This window comes from Pan troglodytes, chromosome 5 (assembly GCF_028858775.2).
Source record: "Pan troglodytes isolate AG18354 chromosome 5, NHGRI_mPanTro3-v2.0_pri, whole genome shotgun sequence".
In the NCBI taxonomy this organism is placed as follows: Eukaryota; Metazoa; Chordata; class Mammalia; order Primates; family Hominidae; genus Pan; species Pan troglodytes.
In genome coordinates this window covers 10,832,008-10,854,158 of record NC_072403.2, presented here as the reverse complement: position 1 = coordinate 10,854,158, position 22,151 = coordinate 10,832,008, and the positions used below count along the sequence as shown (strand labels likewise).

The 22,151-nt window shown below is 40.9% G+C and overlaps 1 protein-coding gene across 11 annotated transcripts in view; it reads right to left on the bottom strand.

The window, feature by feature from the left end:
- The window catches only part of CDYL (chromodomain Y like), a 251,059-nt gene that overhangs the window by 57,051 nt on the left and 171,857 nt on the right, over nt 1–22,151 (bottom strand). For all 11 annotated transcript variants that reach the window (XM_054685437.2, XM_063811870.1, XM_063811871.1 and 8 more), the window contains 1 exon segment: nt 6,116–6,782. In XM_054685437.2, the coding sequence (XP_054541412.1) occupies nt 6,116–6,410 (295 nt within the window). In that variant the 5' untranslated portion in view covers nt 6,411–6,782.

Sequence of the window (22,151 nt, the reverse complement as noted above, 5' to 3'; positions counted from 1 at the left end):
GCGGACCACTGTGCTCACTCTGAGGAACTGAGGAACCCACCTGCTGCTGGGCATCACATCATTCTGCCTAAGGATACCTACTAAATGCTTAGAAAGGAGGGAGGCTGTGCATCTGCATGTCTCAAAGGACTACTCCCCTCTCGTTTGATTTTTAGCTTCTGGACCCTTTCCTTGTGTAAGTGGGTTTGCTCTTGAAAAGAATAAGCAAGATAACACATGTGGAAGCCTCTAGCATGGACCCACTATACAGGACATGTCAATCATTTGTGGGGTTTCAAACTGAAATCTTTCTTGATCAAACCCTCAAACACACTTCTAATTGCCTGTTTGCTGTAACTTGACTTCAAATGTCTTCTCTTTTCAAGTGGAGGTTTCCTGCTGTGGCCCCAGGGAATAGCTGCTACCTCTGGGCGCTGGTCTGGGCACTGCTGCCTTTTCGTTTTTTTTCTTTTTGAGACAGGGTCTTGCTCTGTGGAACAGGCTGGAGTGTAGTGGTGCAACCATAGCTCACTGTAGCCTTGATTTACTGGGCTCAAGTAATCCTCCCACCTCAGCCTCTTAAGTAGCTGGGACTACAGGCGGCATGTAGTCACCATGCCTGGATTTTTTTTTTTGGTGGAGACGCAGTCTTGCTCAATTGCCCAGGCTGGAGTGCAGTGGCGTGATCTCGGCTCACAGCAACCTCTGCCTCCTAGGTTCACGCCTTTCTCCTGCCTCAGCCTCCCGAGTAGCTGGGACTACAGGCACCTGCCACCACGCCTGGCTAATTTTTTTTGTATTTTTAGTAGAGACAGGGTTTCACTGTTAGCCAGGATGGTCTTGATCTCCTGACCTCATGATCCGCCCGCCTTGGCCTCATGCCTGGATAATTTAAAAAACAAAACAAAACAAAAACCTTCAAAACCTAGGAAAATAGTTTTTATTTTTATAAAGATGGGGTCCTTACTATGTTGCCCAGGCTGGTCTCAAACTCCTGGCCTCAAGCTATCCTCCAGCTTCAGCTTCCCAAAGCGCTGGGATTATAAGTGTGAGCCACCACACCTGGCCTGGTCTCCTGATTTGTTAATCTTCCCTGGGGTTAAGTTCTAATTTCTGAGACTAAATCATAAAAGGCCCTAGAAAGCCCTGGGGCTTCTTCCTAGAGGGCAGCTGTGCCTCTTATACTTCCCTGATAATCACAGAGGAAAGGGAGATGGATCATCTACTCATATTCTTACTGAGAGGAAATCACACTCCGGCTCCTCAGAAGCAGCCAGGTTTTCCTCAACACTTTCTCTTAGGAGTTTCCTTTGGTTGAAATGCTCATGAAATGCAAGGTGTGCTAAGGTATTAATATTTCCTCAGTCATTTTCCTACTACGTCTGTTGGCTTCAATATGAAATCCAAAAGCCAACCCTATGTCACAACACTGATAAGGTTTACACCTATTTGTTTTAAGTTTGCTAATAGCATTTTCTGAAATTTCATACTTATGGAATGATGATGAATTATATGTTTGAATCCATGAAAGGACAAAGTTACGATAATCCAGTTTTTAAAAGCAATTACTTCTTTTGTAGGATTAATTCATTAGGGAATTAAAAGAGCAAGAAATTACCATTAAACATTGATAGAGAGAAAGAAGACAGCTAGCTGCATCACCTAAATTTTAGAATTTCTCACATTTCTGAGTGAAATAATATATTCATTTAAGCCTTTGCGTCATACTTAAAATAATTAAAAAGCAAACACATATATGGTTATTCTATAAAAGTGAGTGTGTGTGAAAATACTCCAGAAACATTCATTCTTTGGGTTCACAGATATTCAAATATCTGTGGTTTTTGGTGGCAAAAATATTCCTTCAGTATATGATTAATGTTTTCAATGATGGTTCGTTTCCCAATGACTCCACCAGTATCTACTTCAATTAGTTTTAGAAAAACAAATCAGTTTCTTTACGTAGCTCTAAAATTAATCTAGAAAGTAAAAACAAACAATGGCTTAAAAAGTGTCTGAGTGTGGACCAACAGCCTAACAGAGCTTCAGCGCGGCTTCTCCTCATTCAGGAAGCATGTGCCGGAGGGCGAACGAGGGCTTTCTGGAATGTCTGTGTTTCTGGCCATATATGTTGTTATTTCAATAGCATTTCTCCCCTCCTGCTCTCCTTCCCTCCTCTCTGAGCAAAAGACCCAGGCCACAAATGACTCCTTACAACAACCCTTGTCTTCCATGCGCACCCATTCTACTGGAATCACTCCATCCACAAGTACTTGCAGAGCACTGACTACACGGCAGGCACCATTCTGGGCACAGTTCGATTTAGTCTGGAAAAACAAAATGCTTTCTTGGAGCTTACGATCTAGCAGAGTATAACAAAGCTCTTCTCTGCACAGGGACCAGGGCAGCGACAGCACTGACCCTCCCGAATCCGCAGGCGGCCTGCTGTCAGGGGCTCCACCAGCTTTGCAGTTGCTTTTCTTCCAGAAAGACTTCCTCCTTGTTAATCTGCAAGCCTGATTTAGATCAAGGCCGCAGGGGATGTCATTCACCACTGTCCTAAAAATGCTCCCTAACGGCTTCTATTTTCCTCTAACTAGTGATTATATTCTCAGCAGTATACAGGGGTCAGGGCTGATCTGACCAGCGCCCAGGCAGAAGTGAGAGAGGGGTAGAGATCATAGCTTTGGAGAAAAATGATGGTGAGGGCCTTGGAAAAATACTGTCATTCCCAACCCAACCTCCCAACTCCGCACAACAAGGTAAAATAATTTAAGATTCTATGCTTACACATCCCTTTTGGTTTAACCAATGCCACACGTGTGGATGGATGTTTTTTAGAAAGGAAGTCACTAAATCCTCATTTAAATGGAAGCTATTATCTTCCTTATATAAGAAATATAAAGGAATGAAGGTTCTTGTTGCGAATTGTTTCACATGTGGTGAAAGCGCAATGTGGATCTGGCGAGGGCTGCAGTTCATTTTGAAAGAACTAACACACGAGAGGGAACCAGCAAGATCGCATTGGAGGTGGTCTCCAACCAAAACTGGACGTGCAGGTTAAGGACTAGAGCTCTTAACCTTGTTGGCTCGAAGTTTTGAAAATCAAGGATTCTCAAAACAAAAAATGTGTGTATATATATACACACACATATATACATAAACACATAACATATATACACACATATATACACACGTATATATACATATATACATATATACACATACATGTATACATATATGTATATATACAAATATATCTATGTATATATACATATGCATATATACACACATATACATACATGTATATATGCATATATACACACATATACATACATGTATATATGCATATATACACACATATACATACATGTATATATGCACATATATACACACATATGTATATATACACATCTGTACATATATGTATCTACACACATGTACACATCTGTGCACGTACGTATATACACATATGTACATATATGTGTATAGGTACATATACACACGTACATATATGTGCATATAGACACACATATACCCATATGCACATGTGTATATAGATATATACATATATGTATACATACACACACGTACACATATATACACATATGTGCACATACACGTACACACATATGTATATATACACATATGTACACGTGTATATATACACACACACATACAACTTTCGTGGACAAAAAAGGGGGCTCACAGATCTATGGCCTCCTAAGAGTAGAGATCAGGTATCCTCTCTGTAAAGAGCCAAGTAGGTCAGATGCAGTGGCTCACGCCTGTAATCCAGCATTTTGGGAGGCCAAGGCAGGCGAATCACTTGAGGTCAGGAGTTTGAGACCAGCCTGGCCAACGTGGTGAAACCCTGTCTCTACTAAAAATACAAAAATTAGCCGGGATTGGTGGTGGAAGTAAATGAATGGATAGCTCCATTCATTCACAGTAATGGATGGTTAGCTGTGTTCCAAGAAAACTTTATGTATGAACACAGAAATCTTAATTTCTTATATTTTCACGTTAGTAAATATTCCTCCTGATTTTTTTGTTTTTCCAAAATCAGGAAATGTAAAATCCATTCTGAGCTTGCAGGTCATACAAAACCAGGAGCGGGGCAGGGCCAAGCCCACGGACTATAGATCGTCAGTCCTTTTTGGTAGCACTACAGTCCAGCACCGTGCCTGGCCCCCAAGTCATCAATGAAGACGGAGGTGCTTATCTGTCCAGGAGGCAACAAGCAATGCTGGGAAGAACGCCAGGGAGGCACTAAGGCACGTGGCTCTGGTTCCCCTTCTGGCTTCGGTTCTCTCCATGAACATCACCTTCTCTCTGGACTCGACTTCCCTAACTGCAAAATAGAGCGTGCTATTAAGTGAGTCCCTCCTGCCTCTGAACTTCTCTGATCCCTCACATACAACTAAGTAAGAGAAAACTGTATCCATGAGGTCAAACAATATAGGAAGTCAAACCTGCAAACAAGTTCACAAGCTCCAATGAAGCCGGAAAAGGCACCGTTTGGGTCAAGTGTGTATCTGAAAAACATTGGCAAGATGGCAATTTCCTGTCAAAGGGAAACCCCAGATTTCAGTTCATATTCCACTTTTTTGCTACACAAGGGCCTGGGCCGAGGAGAAAACCTGTTGAATGCACCACAGCAGGACGGTTAGAATGTCTTAGTGAACACTTCGCTTTAGAGGAAAGTAGCTCCCCAACAAACCAACACCATTGCATTTTGTTTGCTATTATTCTACTGAGCTTGGATTGGAGGAGACACACACAGGTAAACAGACAATTTTTTTTTTTTTTTTTGGGGGGAGACGGAGTCTCACTCTGTCACCCTGGCTGGAGTGCAATGGCACCATCTCGGCTCACTGCAACCTCTGCTTCCTGGGTTCAAGCGATTCTTGTGCCTCACCCTCCTGAGTAGCCGGGATTACAGGTGTGCGCCACCGCACCTGGCTAATTTTTGTATTTTTAGTAGAGACGGGGTTTCACCATGTTGGCCAGGCTGGTCTCGAACTCCTGACCTCAAGCGATCTGCCCTCCTCGGCCTCCCAAAGTGTTGAGACTACAGGCATGAGCCACCACGCCCGGCTAAAGAGACAATTTTAAGACTACAACTCAGAAGGGAGAGAGAGGAGAGGGCCAGGTGGTGGGGGCCCCTGAGCAGATGGAGAGGAAGGGACCACGTGCGGCCCTGGTGCTGACAGAGAGAGCGAGCCAGAGGGCAGCGGAGCGCCAGGTCGCAGACACACAGGGCACACCTGCTACTGAAGGCAATGGGGTGGGGGCACCAGTGGACACCACCCTCGTTCAAGAATGACTGAAAAGGGATGGGAGCTGTCAGAAGGCAGGAAGCAGGAAGCCCTATTAGAAAGCTCCAGCAGGTGAGAAGTCATGAGGCCTCGTAAGAGAAAACTGTGGCCGGCACAGTGTGGCAAGTGAGGAGAAGGAAGCCACCTGTGTGAACTCCCAGTTGTGCTGTCCTGGGAGATGGACAGGTCATGGCACAACCAAGGCAGCTGCAGAACCCAGGAGCGGGGCTGGGGATGAGAGTAAAACAGAGGACACCACCGGTGCCAGGCAGACTGGGCTCTGACGGGGGAAGCAATGGCACCTGCACTGCTGATCACAACAGAGAAACGAGCCCGGCTCCCAAAGGCTCTGCTGGGTTAGCAACGCTCCCACTGAAAGGCATTCCTGGGTATTCACAGAGATGAGCAAAATAAGAACCAGCACTTCTGTATCAATGCTGGCCACACTTAGAAGAAAACGCTTAACACGAGACAAGACTCAGCACTTCAGAGGTGAAGAAAGGTAGACAGCTTCAGAAACTTGCTGTAAAAACTTACTCACCTAATAACCTAGTGAGAGGGAGATACTGTTTAAAGCAAGTCAGTGTGGTAGCACAGTCTGTGGATGGCGAATTACACAGAAAAAACTAGTGCCGAATTAAGAGAACTATCAAAGGCTTCCAGCGAAGAAAGGAGAAGCTGGCGAAATCTCTGCAAGGCTCCAGCAGATGCCGTGAGAAGCCCCGGACTCTCCCCGGCTCAAGGCCTGATCTCTAGAGATGGACCCAAGCCCTCTGGGATCACCACGGAGCCCGAGCAGCTCCCTAGACACTCACCTTTCCCGTTAACAGCTAAGCCTGTGGCCATGGCTGCAGTCACAGGGCCGGGCACCTGAGGCACTAGCGGGTGTATCCTGGGCCTGCTCCCCATCCTGGCTCTCTCGGCACCGGGGCCCAATAAAGCTCCGACCGGCTTTTCCGCTGCCACTTCGGGTGCCACTGTGTCCTCCTGACCCTGCTCGACGGGGTCCAGTTTCTCGGGGCTCTCGCTCTGAAAGCCGTCCACTGCGGTCCTGCTCTTAACGGGGCTTTTAGGCACGAGGATCTTGATACCTGACTTCGCTAGGTCCATGTTCTTCCGGCTGGAGAGAGATGGAGCTGTGTTCTTCCTGAACTTCTGGCTGGCAGCAAACAGCTGGCTGTTTTTGGATTCGTGGTCTTTCCCAATCACGAGTGCCTTAGGAGAGGTCTTAGAAAAGTTGCTGTTGGTGGATCTGGAGATTTGTTTCCTAGCATTGTTGGGAGAGGTCCTGTTTGTTCTGGTCAATGTGCTCTCCTTCTGCTTCTCCGTGTGGCGTCTGTTGAAGTCGTGGATGTATTCCTCACAGTTCACGAGGTGCTGTTCCGGCTCCCAAGTGTCGTCGTCGCTGTCATAGCCTTTCCACCGAACCAAATACTCTGTCTTCCCTTTTTTATTTTTCCTTTTGTCAACAATCCTTTCAACCTGTTCATAAAAGGAAAAAAATAGTTTAAAAAAAATCAAAATTTGGGGGGAAAAGTGCAAGTTTCATTAGGAAACATCAAAAATAGCAAAAACCACAATAGATGATAAAATGATCTCTTCTGCAACCTCAATAAAATAGTAATAGGCCATTTGGGTTGTGGGCAATTTCCCTCAAAGTAAGTCAAACAAGATGCTAAATTTTTATGCTGAGAACGTGTGGATATGCATTAGGTGACTTATGTTTCTTGTGACTGAAAGGGGCTCTCTGCTATTTCTGTGTTGAAGCCTGACCACCGAGTTGGTTTCCACACTCATGGCTGGAGCAGCTCGAGGCATCTGCAGCTGTGCCTGGTCATCCCAGGGTTCCAGCAGCGGGCACCCAGGCAACAGCCTGGAGTGGTGACAGCAATGAGCTACAAGGCGCTGAGAACCTTCTGTGGTGTGAAACTGCCATCAAAGAAACATATGATCTGTATCACAAGTATCATTCAGAAGCACTCAATTAAAACTAAAAAGGTCAACAGAGAACATCATACTTGATTGTAATAAAACAGTCTAGAGCGATCAGGTTATTTTCAAATCTTGGTTTTAATTAATTTTACACTAACATCTTTCAATGGAGATGCTGTTAATCATTGAAATGGATGACCAATACATTTTGGATCAAATTTATCAATTCACACAACCCTGCCTTGTAAGCACGTTTTATCACCGTGACAAATTCTACTACCTGAACATCTGAAGCGTAAATGGAAGAGAGATCTTCCGCTACTCACATGAACAAGAATTATGTGACATAGTGCCTCCATACGTTACTGAAGAAATACCTAGAATCTGTTGTTACATCTGCAGTTACTATAAAAGCATCAGCTTGCATCCTGGGGGCAGCATGTGACTCTGTATCTTGTGGGCAGAGGCCTACAGCCACGGAGTGGCTCTTTAATTAAGAACGCAAAGGTCTGCACCTATCAATTATTAAGAACGTCAGTACATTTCTGGCAGTTAGAGGTAGGTCAGGCGAAACTATGGCATGCCTGGTTCTCTAACATCCCCAAATACTCGAGTCTAATGAGTAGAAGTGCAGATGATCGTAGAGAACGGGAGAATACCCCATCCCCATCATTTTCTCTGCTCTCAAAGAAATAAAAAACTCTCCAGTATATCTACTTGAGATAGAGAAAACTGAAGCCCTTAACTACTGAACAGCCTAAAATTAAATACATATTATTGCTTCTGAGAAAAAAGGATTAGGAACAGCAAGACCTTAGCTCATCACAGGGCCGATTTCACGTCTGACAGATCTCCACAGAGTCAGAATTAACGTCAGGTCAGCAAGGGCGAGTCCACGCGGTCCGTATCATAGCAGGGAAAGCTTTTGAAAGCGATTTTTCCCTTGCTCCTTCACTTGTGAATAGTTGTGTATGAGGGTGTTATTTCAATTTAAGTAAAAGACATATTTCCGGAAAAGTCCACATAAATGACGTTTTTGCAGAAATAGTTTAAGAGTTTTAAAAGAAAAGGGGCAAAGAGATTATGTCTTGTAGGAAAGCTATGTTTCATGTTCCCCCTGCCTCCTGCCCAACCCACCTTAAATCAATGTCCACTCCAGAAGCGGGCAGTATACTAAACCAGAGTATTCCCGTTTGCTTTCCTCTGTTTCCTTAGAGCCGAGGCAGGAGCCTGGTGGAGCACACTGCTTTTGTTTCCCCTCCCTCCTTAACCATGTACCACTGGTTCCCCCAGGGCCAGCATCCCTGGGGACCTGCTGCTGCCAGGCCCCAGGCAGATCCTGTCCCTCCCTCCTCAGGAAATTGAGCAAAGAGGAAAAGCAACAGTAGCCTCCGCAGCTAAGGGTAGGTGTGTGCTCCGTTTTTAGGCATACTCAGTGGCCAGACTGAGTATACATAAGGAAGTCATAGTGGACACATTAGACCAGGAGTTGGCAAACTTTACATAAACTGCCAAAGAGTAAATGTTTTAGGCTTATGGGTCATCTGGTCTCCCAATCACTTAACCCTGTTCTTGTAGCAAGGAAGTAGCGAGACACAATATGTAATGAATGAAATGGCATTAAACAAAGACAAAAACAAAAAAACCCTCTATCTATGGACACTAAAATTTGAATTTTATAACTGTCACACATCATAAAATATTATTATTCTTTTGATCTTTTCCAGCTAGTAAAAAAATGTGGGCCGGGCACGGTGGCTCACGCCCGTAATTCCAGCACTTTGGGAGGCCAAGGCGGGCGGATCACGAGGTCAGGAGTTTGAGACCAGCCTGGACAACATGGTGAAACCCCGTCTCTACTAAAAATACACAAAATTAGCTGGGCATGGTGGTGCACACCTGTAGTCCCAGCTACTCAGGAGGCTGAAGCAGGAGAATTGCTTGAACCAGGAGGTGGAGGTTGCGGTGAGCCAAGATCGAGCCACTGCACTCCAGCTTGGGCGACAGTGCAAGACTCCGTCTCCAAAAAAAGAAAAAAAAAAAGGTATGAAAACCATTCTTTGAGTTAACCAGCAGGCAGCCATAGCTTGAGATCTCAGCATCAGACTGTGAAGGAGCAATAAGACATCCAGGGGCAGGCAAACTGCTCCATTAATTATTGTGATGGAAACATTATGCAAGTCTGACAAGGAGATAACTCTGCACCCAATAACAGCAGAATATACATTCTTCTCAAGCACACACAGGATACTCGCCAGCACAGACCATATGCTAAGTCTTAAGATAAGCTCAGTACATTTAAAAGGATTGCAATCATGCAAGTTCTATCTCCAAATGGGGATGATACTGAAAATAACAAAGAAGTTGGGAAAATTCATAAATATGCAGAAATTAACCCATGCTAAATAATAAATGGGCCACCTCCCCCCAAAATGTCTCAAGAGAAGTTGGAAACCACAACATACCAAAACTTATGGAATACAGCAAAAGCAGTGATGGGAGGGAAATTTCTACCAGTGAACACCTACACTAAAAAGAAGAAAGACCTCAAATCAATAACCTAACCCTTTATCTTAGGACACTGGCAAAAAAGGAAACTAAACCCAAGGCAAGCAGAAGAAAAGAAACAATTTAGAACTTAATAAACTGAAAAGCAATATTTTAAAAGCAACACAACCAAAAGTTTCTTTAAAAAAAATTAACAAAATTGACAAACTTTTACTTATTTTGATTAAGAAAAATAAACATCCACATTTCTAATACCAGGAATTAAAGAGGGAACATTACTACAAACCATATGGAAATAAAAATAATTAAAATACTATGAACAACTATATGCCAATAATTTTAACAACTCAGATGAAATAAACAAATTCCTAGAAAGATACAAACTAGTCAAAATGAACCAAGAAAATCTAAACAGGCCTATATAAGACTGATCATCAAAACCTCCCTTAAAAAAAGCATAGGATTAGATAGCTTCACTGGTGAATTCTACCAAAATTTTTTTAAATACCTGTTCTTCATAAACTCTTCCAGTAATTAGAAAACAATTTACCACACTTTATATGAGGCCACTATTTACCTAATACCAAAACAAAAGACATCACAAGAAAGCTATAGACCTATACCTCTTTTATGAATATAGACACAAAAATCCTCAACAAAACATTTGCAAATTGAATTCTGCAATATACAAAAATGACCATGACCAAGAAGGATTTATTCCAAAAATGCAAGGCTGGTTTAATATGTGAAAGTCAATTAACATTCATATGCCACATCAATAGAATAAAGGGGAAAAAATCACATATTGTTTCAACAGATGCAGAAAAAACACCTAAGAAAATTCAACACCTCTTCATGATTAAAAAAAAAAAAAGAAGTCAGTAAACTAGAAATAGAGGGAACTTCCTCAACTTAATAAAAGGAATCTATGAAAAACACACAAATAACATCACACAGAATACTGAAAGACTAAAAGGTTCCCCCTAAGATCAGAAAAACAAGATGTTTGTTCTTGCCACTTCTATTCAACATTGTATTGGAGTTCTAGCTAGTTCTGGCTGAGTGACTAGACAAGAAACACAAAGATATCTGAATTGGAAAGGAAGACGTACAATTATTGCTATTTGCATATGACATACTCTTCTATACAGAAAAGTTTAAGGAGTCCATTAAAAACTATTAGAACAAAGAAGTTCACCAAGATTGCAAGAGACAAAGCAACATACAAAAATCAATTTTTAAAATGGAATAACTGCATTGTATTTCTATACAGTAGCAATGATCAAACCAAATATGAAATTAAGAAAGTCTCAGTTATATCACCAAAAAGAAAAAAAACAGGAATAAAAGAGGTGTAAAACTTATAAAGTGGAAACTATAAAGCATTATTGAAATAAATATCTAATTAAATGGAAAGACATTCCATGTTTATGGATTTGGGGACTTAATACTATTAATACCTTAAAACTCTCCAAATTGATCTTTAGATTCGACGTAACTCTTATTAACGTTAAAGTTGTTTTCTTTGTAGAAACTGGCATGCTAATCCCAAAATTCACATGGAATTGGTAAGAACAATTGAGAACAGCCCAAAAAATTTTCAAAAAGAAGAAAAAGTTGAAGAACTCACACTAACTGGTTTCAACTTAATACAAAGCTACAGTAATTAATATACTATGAAACTGGCAGCGTGGAACTACAGACATATAGCCTAATGGAATAGAAGGCTCTGAAATAAACTCCCTTATATATGGTCAAATATTTTGGACAACACTGCCACTACCATTCCATGGGGAAAAGAATAATCTTTTTAACAAATAATCTTGGGACAACTGGATATCCATATGCCAAAGAGGCAAGTTGGACCTTTACACCTCATACCACACATTAAGTTGGTCAAAGATCTACAAGAAAGAGTTAAAATTATAAAATTCTTAAAAGAATATAGCGGTGTAATTTGTTGTCACTTTAAATTAGGCAGTGATTTCTTGCATATGGCACCAGAAGCAATGGCAACGAAAGAAAAAAAGTGGATTAAACTAGATATCAAATTAAAAACTTTTGTGCTTCAAAGGATACCACCAAGAAAGTGAGAGAATAACCTACAGAATGGGAGGAAAAAAATTGTTTTGATAAGGGACTTATATCAAACATATAAAGTCTTACAGTTCAATAATAAAAAGACAACCCAGTTTAACAATGGCAAAGGACCTGAATAGACATTTCTCCGAAGAAGATACACAAATGACCAGTAAAGCACACGGAAAGACGCTCAACATCATTAGCCATCGGGGAAATGCATATCACAACCACAATGCGGGTACACTTCACAGCCGGTAGGATGGCTGTAATAAAAAGGGTAAGCAGTGGTGAGGGTGGAAAGGAATGGGAACTGTCATGTACTGCTTGTGGTAATGTAAAATGGTACAGCCACATTGGAAAACAGTCTCGTTGTTCCTCGAATAATTAGAGTTACCATATGACCCAGCAACTCCACTCCTAGGTATCTACCCAACAGAAAGAAAACCTGTCCCCACCAAAACTTACAGAAGAATGTTCATAGCAGCACTGTTTATAATACTCAAAAAGTAGAAACAATCCGAATGTCTATTAATTGATGAGTAAGTAACAAAATGTGGCATATCTATACTACAGAATATTATTCAGCCACAGAAAGGAATGAAGTACTGATACAAGCTACAACATGGATGGACTTTAAAAACCTTACGCTATGTAAAAGAAGTCAGTCACATACATGATGCCATTTATAAAAAATAACCAGAATGGGCCATTTTATAGAGACAGAAAATAGACTAGTGGCTGCTTAGGGCTGGGGGGAAGGTAATAGGGGTAAATAGGAAGATGATAGCTAATGGATACTAGATTTCTTTTTGAGGTGATGAAAATGTACTAAACTCAACTGTGGTGACGGACACAAAACTGTATATGCTAACAGCCACTGAATTCTCTAATTTAAATGGGTAAACTGGTATGTGAGTTAATCTCAAAAAAGCAGTTTAAAGAAAGGGGGAAGTGAAATAAAGACACTTTCAGAAGAATAAGAGCTAAAAGAACTTTTTGCAAGAGACAAAAGGAAATTTGAAGGGTCTGAGATTTTACCTGCTTGCAAACTATCAAGCTATAACTTGTTTTTGACATTTTCATGGATGCTGGCAGAAGACAAGAGTCCTCATCAGAGAAACAGTATAACAGTCACCCCTTATCAGTGGGGGATATACTCCAGGACCCCCTGCCGATGCCTGAAACCTCGGATAAAACCCAGCCCTATATGCACTCTGATCCATCTGATAACTGAACCAGCTACTAAGTCACTAATGAGGTGGTAGCATCTATGGCATGGAGACACTGAACAAAGGAACAATTCACGTCCTGGGCAAGACACATCAAGACAACATAAAATTTCATCACCCTGCTCAGAACGGTACACAAGTTAAAATAATGAATTGGCTGGGCGCAGCAGCTCACGTCTGTAATCCCAGCACTTTGGAAAGCTGAGGTGGCAGCATTGCTAGAACCTAGCAGTTTGAGGCCAGCGTGGACAACATAGCAAGACCCCATCTCTACAAAATATAAAAAAATTAGCTGGGCCTGGTGGAGTACACTTGTAATCCCAGCTACTTGGGAGGCTGAGGTAGGAGGATTACTTGAGCCAAGGAGGTCTAGGCTACAGTGAGCTGTGATCACACCACTGTACTCCAGACTGTGTGACAGAGTGGGACCCTGCCTCAAAGAAAAAAAAAAAATTATAAATAGTTTCTAAAATTTTCCATTTAATATTTTTGGGCCATGGTTGAACACGGGTAACTGAAACTGTGGAAAGTGAAAGCTTAAAGGGTAAACGGGGACTACCGCTTTTCCTACCCACAGCAGGAGCAGCTGTCAGCCTATTAGCATTGCTTGTACCGGTTACCTGAGCCTGTAATTCCTACAGGGCAATACAAAGACAGTCAGGTAAAAACTGCTGGAACAATAGGTTACATTACAAGAAAGGATCCCTGAGCTTGGGGATCCCAAATGCTTATAATGGGCATGCCTGCCCACATCCCATCTTTATCCTACAGCGCAGTAAACAAACTTACCTATGGCCTGGAGACACTATCTTGTCTCCGAGGCTAACTGCTTACACCAACACTACTGAAAAGACAGTCCACCACAAATGCGCTCACTCTCTTTTCCAGAGACATACAGAAATGCAAAAGATCCCTGGAGAACTCTCTCCCAACAAGACCCACTCCTTGTATTTATACTGTCTTGGCTTCTGTCAAATTTCCCTCTGCGTATCCACTCCATTAGCTACTCTGATCAATCTAATACAGGCTGGAACCAAATCCACTCAATTTGTCTCACACATCTAATAAAAGCTGCTATCAACAGAACTCCAATTATCATGATGAGCCAAACTAAAATTCTGACCTTAACCATGCTTCCCAGCATCCTGGACCCAGCCAGCTAAAGCAATACCATAAAACATCAGGGTCAACCTTAGCAAGCCATGTGGCTTTCTCCTGAAGCTTCTGAATGGACATTTCCTTTTGGTTGGGGCCACTGACACAGATAATACAAGATGTGTTAGCAATTGCATGAACTGTGTCTTGGCCCAAAGGAGGAAATCCACAGCAATCCTATCATCCATTAATGAATGCTTCCAGATGCTTTTATGGATCACTTTAGAGAACGTCACGGACAAATTTCCTACCACCATGTCTATGGCTCTCACAGTGGGGAAAGCTACTTGTAGGATGCACACACATGGTGAGTCAATGATCCCTCTGGGGGGCTGCCCCAGATACTCAAGGGTAGACTCATTTTGGAGAGTTTGCCACTGTTCTATGAGGACTACAGGATCTGATGGAGTTTTTTTCTTTACATACTCAAAGTTCTCTGATGATCACTGCTAAGGTGCAAGTCACCATGCTTCTAGGAGGAAGACAAGGGAGATAATACCTGCCCTTCACAGAGGGAGAGTGTAGTCTCAGTGTTGCATTGGTCCTGGAAAGTGCTGCTTACAATTACCAGTGAGCCCTGCATCATAGGGGCATAGGCTGACAGTGCCTTCAACAGAGCTTTCTAGATGGCTATGGCTCTTAAAGGTCTACAGCTCAGTTCAATCATTGAGTCTTGCCCTTGTTTTTGGAAGAACTGCCTGACAGTGGTCAGTCCAATCTATCCTGTTTGCCTGCTCCACCAGTCAGGTGGCACTCATCTGTGCCATGGCCATGAGTATGGGTGGGCAGACAGCCAGAGGTGCTAGCAGGTGTTCTGTGTGGCAGGTGCAGGCGCTGGCACCATCCCCTGCTGCTTCTGATAGAATTCTCAGCATGGGTCAAAGGAATGCACCAAATCGTCACCAGAGTGGTCTGGCAAGGAGGAATGGCAGATCCAAAAGCTTCACTTCGGTCCCTTGCAAAAATCTGGGAGAACCACACCAGGGCTTTTTCATCCCTGAGGAAGGCTCTAGGGGTGGTTCTGAATGACAAGGATCATTAATGTTCCCTGTCCCAGAACTTCCCAAGGTGTAATGCACCCCACTTCCCTAGGTACTAGCATTGTTGCTCTCCTTCCACCAGGACAAAATTGTATGTTTCCTATTTCGGGAGCTATTTTCACCTGTTTACCAATGATACCCTACTCATACCCAGCCCTTCTGTAAGCAAGGGCCAGATGCAAGAGGGACAAGGCAATTTTAGGTCGCTTACACAGATTGATTATGTCCTCCATTTTGACCAATGCGGGCCCCACAGTCATGGTAACATCTCATGGGTTATCACGTGGCTTTAATGGAAGGGCCAGGGGAGAATTTCCCAGAGCAGTGGAGTGGACGGCAAGAATGTACGTCAACTTGTTTGGGTTAAATTTCTCACTCTCCAGTGGGTCATCATCATTAGCACTGGAAACCTCATCTGGGGCAGTAAGAGCTGGAATAGTAGTAGATGATCTTATTAGACACTAACATTTCCCCACAGGTGTTTGTCTACGTCAGGGTAATCTCCGACACGGGTGCACGTCCCTAAAGCTGCCAGGGTCCACTACAAAAATAATTAAGCCTTTTACTGTCATCTCCCAGCGCATCTGAGGTTGGCAGGACCAGTGCTGGAAGAGCCAACCATGTGGCAACCTAGCTGTTAGCCTTCTGCCTTAACAAGTCCCACCCCTTCTTCTCCCAAAAGAACCAGCCAACATTCAGCTGAAACAATTTGCCTGCTTTCCACCCCTGGTGGTTATCAATTTCTCACCTTTAACTGTTTGAAAAGGGTCAGAACCATCTGCCCACCAAAGGGTGAAGACATCCTCCCACCCAGAGAAGAATTAGCAATAACCAGGGCATTGTTTGGGCAGCTGTGTTTAAAACCATCTCCCCAATTTCCCCTCATTAGCAGGCAGCAAAGTGAAGGACCATTTATCACTAGGATAACAATTTGGTCAATATGTCAGCTACAAATCCCATGGATTTTCCTAAAATCTCACCAAGTGACCCATGAGACTCCCATCCTCCTCTTTGAGAAAAACCACAAGGAGGACAGAAGCTAACAAGTGAGCTTGCCACAATTTCAAGAACGCTCACAGACGACAAGAGACTCTTGAGTCATGGATCAATGTGAACCGGGAGCAAGCGCAGTACCCAGGGTACCAACATGTTCCTGCTCCGGTGTGCTGTGCCTCAGTCCCCAGAGGATGACACCTCTGCGTGCAATGGACGATGTCACAGGAGCAGAACCCTGAGCTTAAAAAGGCAAACTTTTATGATGGATAGTGAGCATGCCTGCTCCAGCCTCTGGCAGGAGAAATGACTTTTGTCTTCTCTATGAATGTCCTTGAAAAAGTAGTCTAGAAGAAACACAGCCAGTGCACTGCTTGCAAAAGGTGCAGAAATGCAGGAGACCTATGGAGAATTGTCTCCCAACAATTTCTGTCATGAGAAACACTAATGAAAATTATTTGGGCTGAAGCAAAATGGTACCGATGGGACCTCAGATATACAGGAAGAATGAGAACCAGAAATTGTGAATAAATATAAATACTCATTTTTTGTTTCTCTTAATTTTGTAAGACAGTGTAATAATGTTTAATGCAAAATCCCAAAAACACTATTGTGGGGTTTATCATATGTAGACAGAAAATATATAACAATAGCACAAATAAGAAAACTCAATTGAATTATACTGTTACAAGATTCTTCTGCTTTACATAAGGTGGTACGACAGATTTTTATCATGCATTTCAGAAGCATCTGATACCTTTATTTAAACCATGAAATGCCAGGTCTCTCCCACAGAATTTCTGAGGCCCGGGATGCAGCCTGGTAATTCATGTTTCAAACAAGTTCCCATTCGATGCTGAGCCTGAGTGATTACTCAGAAGCACTACTCTACAACGATCACTAAAAAAAAGGCAAAAACAGAAACCATAATAATATCAACAAGTATAACTAAAAGCCATTAGAGAATTATAATAAAATGTCAAATTTCAATAATATTATTAGCCAAAGAAAGCGGAAAAGAGGAACAGAGGAACAAAAACCAAAAAAAGAGAACTAGAAAAAAATAAAACACTAGACCTAAATCAAACCCTATCAACAATTATACTAAATGTAAGTGGACTGAGTGCTCCACTTAAAGGGCAGAAATCATCAAAATGGATTAAAAACACACACACACAGAACCCAAGTACATGCTATCTACAAATGATGCCACATAAATATAAAGACACAGATAAGTCAGAAATAAAAGAATGGTAAAAGAAAATGCTATGTAAACAATAATTTAAAAGATGGTGTTTCAAGAGAATGAGAAGACAAACCACAAACTAAGAGAAAATATTTGCAAAGGACTTATCTGACAAATGGCTGTTATCCAAAACAAAGGTATCTTAAAACTTAACAAGTGAAACTGATTTAAAAATGGGCAAAAGACATCTCCCCAAAGATGACATGCTGATGGCAAATAAACATGAAAAGATGTGCCACAGAATATGTCACTAGGGAAATGCAATTAATACAACACTGAGATACCACTACACATCTATTGGAATGTCCAAAATCCAGAACATGACAGCAAATGCTGGTGAGGATGTGGAGCAATAGAAACGCCCACTCCCTGTTGGATGGAAAGCAAATGGCACAGCCACTTTGGACAACAGTTTGGCAGTTTCTTACAAAATGAAACATACTCTTACCATACGATTCAGCAATCACGATCCCTAGTATTTACCCAAGAAAGATGAATGAAAACTTATAAAAACTTTCCAAACAAATATTTATATAGTAGCATTACTCATAATAGCCAAAACCTGTGAAGCCATCAAAATGTCGTTCAGTAGGTAAATGGATAGGTAAGTATATTGTGGTACACCCAGACAATAAAATACTATTCTGCACCAAAAAGAAATGAACTATCAAGCCATGAAAGGACACAGAGGAACCTTAAACATATTATTACTAGGTAAAAGACGCCCATCTGAAAAGGCTACATACTATATGACTTAAACTATACAACATATTGTAAAAGGCAAAACTGTGGAGACAGTACAAAGCTCACTGGTTGCTAAGAGAGGGTAGGAGGAAACATAAAGGCAGAGCACAAAGGATTTCTAGGGCAGTGAGACTACTCTGCATGATACTAGATCCATGTTGTTATACATTTGTCTAACCCATAGAATGCATAACACCAAGAGTGAACCCTGATGTAAACTAAGGACTTGGGGTGATGACGTGTCAATGTAGATGCATCAAGTGTAACAGCTGTATCACTCTGGTGGGGAATGCTGATAATGAGGGAGGCTGTATGTGTGTAGGGGCGTGGGAGAGGGTATAGGGAAATCTCTATTTTTTCAGCCCAATTTTGCTGAGAATTTGAAACTACTCTTTAAAAAAATAGTCTATTAAAACCACAAGGCCAGGTGCAGTGGCTCATGCCTGTAATCCCAGTACTTTCGGAGGCTGAGGCGGGCAGATCATCTGAGGTCAGGAGTCCAAGACTAGCCTGGCCAACATGGTGAAACCCCATCTCTACTAAAAATACAAAAAATTAGCTGGGCGTGATGGTGGGCTCCTGTAATCCCAGCTACTTGGGAGGCTGAGGCAGGGGAATTGCTTGAACCCAGGAGGCAGAGGTTGCAATGAGCCAAGATTGTGCCACTGCACTCCAGCCTGGGCAACAAGAGCGAAACTCTGTCTCAAAAAAAAAAAAAAAAAAAACCAAAAACCCACAAAAAAGAAATGGAAATATTATAACTACTCTTAGATATCAGGAGACTCTCATGAAACTAAATTTATTTTTTCTTAATGCTGGTGTTTACCGAAGTAAACTTCAAGAAAGCATTACAAGACATAAATAGGGACATTTCTTTATTATAAGGTCAATTTATTAAGATGCTATAACAACCCTAAACGTGTATTCACTTAATACAACAGCTTCAAAATATATGAAAGAAAACTGACAGAACTTAAGGGAGAAAGTAATCCACAAACTCAGTTGAAAATTTTAACATCCCTCTTTTAGTAACTGATAGATATGTAATTCACTAAAGACTTCAACAGCACTCAATCACATTAAACTAAGTGATATTTACAAAATGTTATATCCAACTGTCGAATGTATCTTTAAATCACTTGAAATATTCATAATGATAGACCACTTGGTAAGCCATAAAATAAGTCTAAATAAAAATTTTAAAAGAGTGAATGGAATATCTTACAGGTTATGTTCTCTGACTGCTGGGGAGTTAGACACCAATAACAATATCATTATCTAGAAATAAATAAGCTATTAGTAAATTTTTCTAAATAAACCATGAGTCGAAGAAGAAATCACACAAAAAATGTTAGAAAATACTGTGGGATCCAGCTAAAGCAATGTTCACAGGGAAATGGTGCCTTTAAATGTTCACCTTAGAAAAAAATAATTATCTAAATTTCTACTTGAAAAAAACAGAAAAATAAACTGCACCCAAACTAGTAGAAATAAGGAAATAATTAGGAACAGAAATAAATTAGAACAGCAATACAAATAACAATTAAAAAGCCAAAAGATGCTTCTTTGGAATATTATTTAAATTGATATAGCCCTAAGTCAAAACAGTCTGGAAATAAAACACACACTACCAATATCGAAATATAAGAGAATAACACTACAGATCCTACAGACATTAAAATAACAAAATATTATGAAAAACATTATACCAATAAATTCATCATCGTAAAAGTAGACATGTTCCTTGATAAATACAACTTACCAAAACTGACACCAAGATGAAACAGAAGTATGAATATATACATATATGGCTATTTTACACATATAAAATTGTATATAATATATATTAACATATTAATTTATAATATATTAAAATGTTACACACACACAAATTTCTCCCAAACCTCTACACACACACACATCAAACCCCAGATGGCTTTGCTGGTGAATTCTATCAAACATTTGAGGAAAAAAAATACCAATTTTATAGAAATCATTTCAGAAAATGAGAGACTATTTCCTGCTTTGCTTTATGAAGCCAACATAATCTTAAAAAAAGAGGTAGATAAAAACAGTAAATTATGGACCAATATCCCTCAAGAATACAGATGTAAAAATCCATATTAAAGTATTAACAACCTGACATCAAAGATATAACCAATTAAAATGTCATGATTAAATGTGGCATATCTCAGAAATGCAAGGTTTACAAAATCAATATAATCCACCATACTATGAGAATAGAAGAGAAAAGCCATATTTCAATAGATGCAATAAAATACTGCTGAGAAATTACAAGCCTAAATGAATGTAAAGACAGTCCATGTTTACAAATTAAAAGAGCAAATATTAATATAAAATTTCCCCCAAATGCATCTATAGATACAACACGTTCCCAAAAATAATCCTGGCAACAAGCTTTTATGTGGAAACCAACAAGATGATTTTAACATTTACAAGGAAAGGCAACAAACTTGAAAGGCAATCCAAAGCAATCTTGAAAAAGAAGTACTAAGTAGGGCTCCTACAACCTATTTCAAGATATAACATCATAAAGCAACAGATTTCAAGGAAAAGCAGTACCTGTGTAAGTATCTACAAAGACATCAATGAAACAAGAGAGCACCAGAAATAGATTTTCATTTATGATTCTAAATTACACAACTGATTTTTGATTACAAAGATCCCCAAGAAATCTATTTGGTCAAGTTTTTTGGAAAAATGTAGCTGGGATACTGGATATCCATATGTTACCAAGTGAACCACAAACTACGATATACACAGAAGTTCATTCAAGATGCATTACAGGCCTAAGTATAAAAGCTAAAGCGATGACGTTTTTAGAGCAAACCAACGTCATCCTTGTGACTTTGGGGAAGGCAAAAGTTCCTCAGGTCACAAAAAAGCAATAACCAGGAAAGAAAGAAAATTGATTTAAAAAAAGATTTCATTAAAAAAATTTTAAACTTCTCATCAAAAACAATGTTGACGGGGACAGATTGTGAGGACAGAATAAATAAGAAAAAAAATGTTGAAAGATGTACAAACAAGCCATAGATGGGGAGATAATATCTATGAAACACCCACTCTCAGTACCAACTTCTGTCTTGGTCTATTTGGACCACTATAACAAAATACCTCAGACTGGGTAATTCATAAACAATAGAAATTTACTGCTCACAATTCTGGAGGCAGGGAAGTCCAAGGTCAAGGTGCCAGCAGATTCAGTGTCTGGCGAGGGCCCATTCCTCACAGATGGCACATTTTATGTGCCCTCACATGGTGGAAGGGACAAAGAAGCTCTCTTGGGCCTCTTTATTAAGGGCACAGATCCCATGGTGGCGCCCTCATGGCCTCACCTCCTCCCAGTACCATGATGGCACTGCGTTAATCCCCAAGTGTCAAGATAGGAATTTTGGCAGGACACAAACATTCAGAACACAGCATTCTACCTCTGGTCCCGCAAAATTTACGTCATTCCCACAAAATTCATGTCATTCCCACATGCAAAATATATTCATTTCATCCCAATAGCCCCTAGTCCCTAAGACCTATAAAAAGTTTCTAGAATAATGAAAAGACCAAGTATAATTAAAATGTTGGCAAAAGATTTGAACATATACTCCCTAAAGTATATGAATGTGTAGTGAGCACATTAAAAAGTGCTGAATATTTTACTTGTCAATTAAACATTTTTTGAAGTGATGAATATCACACCGTTCATGAGGGAAATGCAAATTAGAAGCACAATAAGTTACAACTACATGCCCATCAGAATGGCCAAAATGAAAAAAATACCAAAGGTAAGCAACTAGGACATTCATACATCGTTGGTAGGATTTTAAAATGGGACAGCCACTTTGGCAAAAGGTCTGACAGCATTTTATAAAACTAAATACATACCTACCCTGTGACCCAGCAA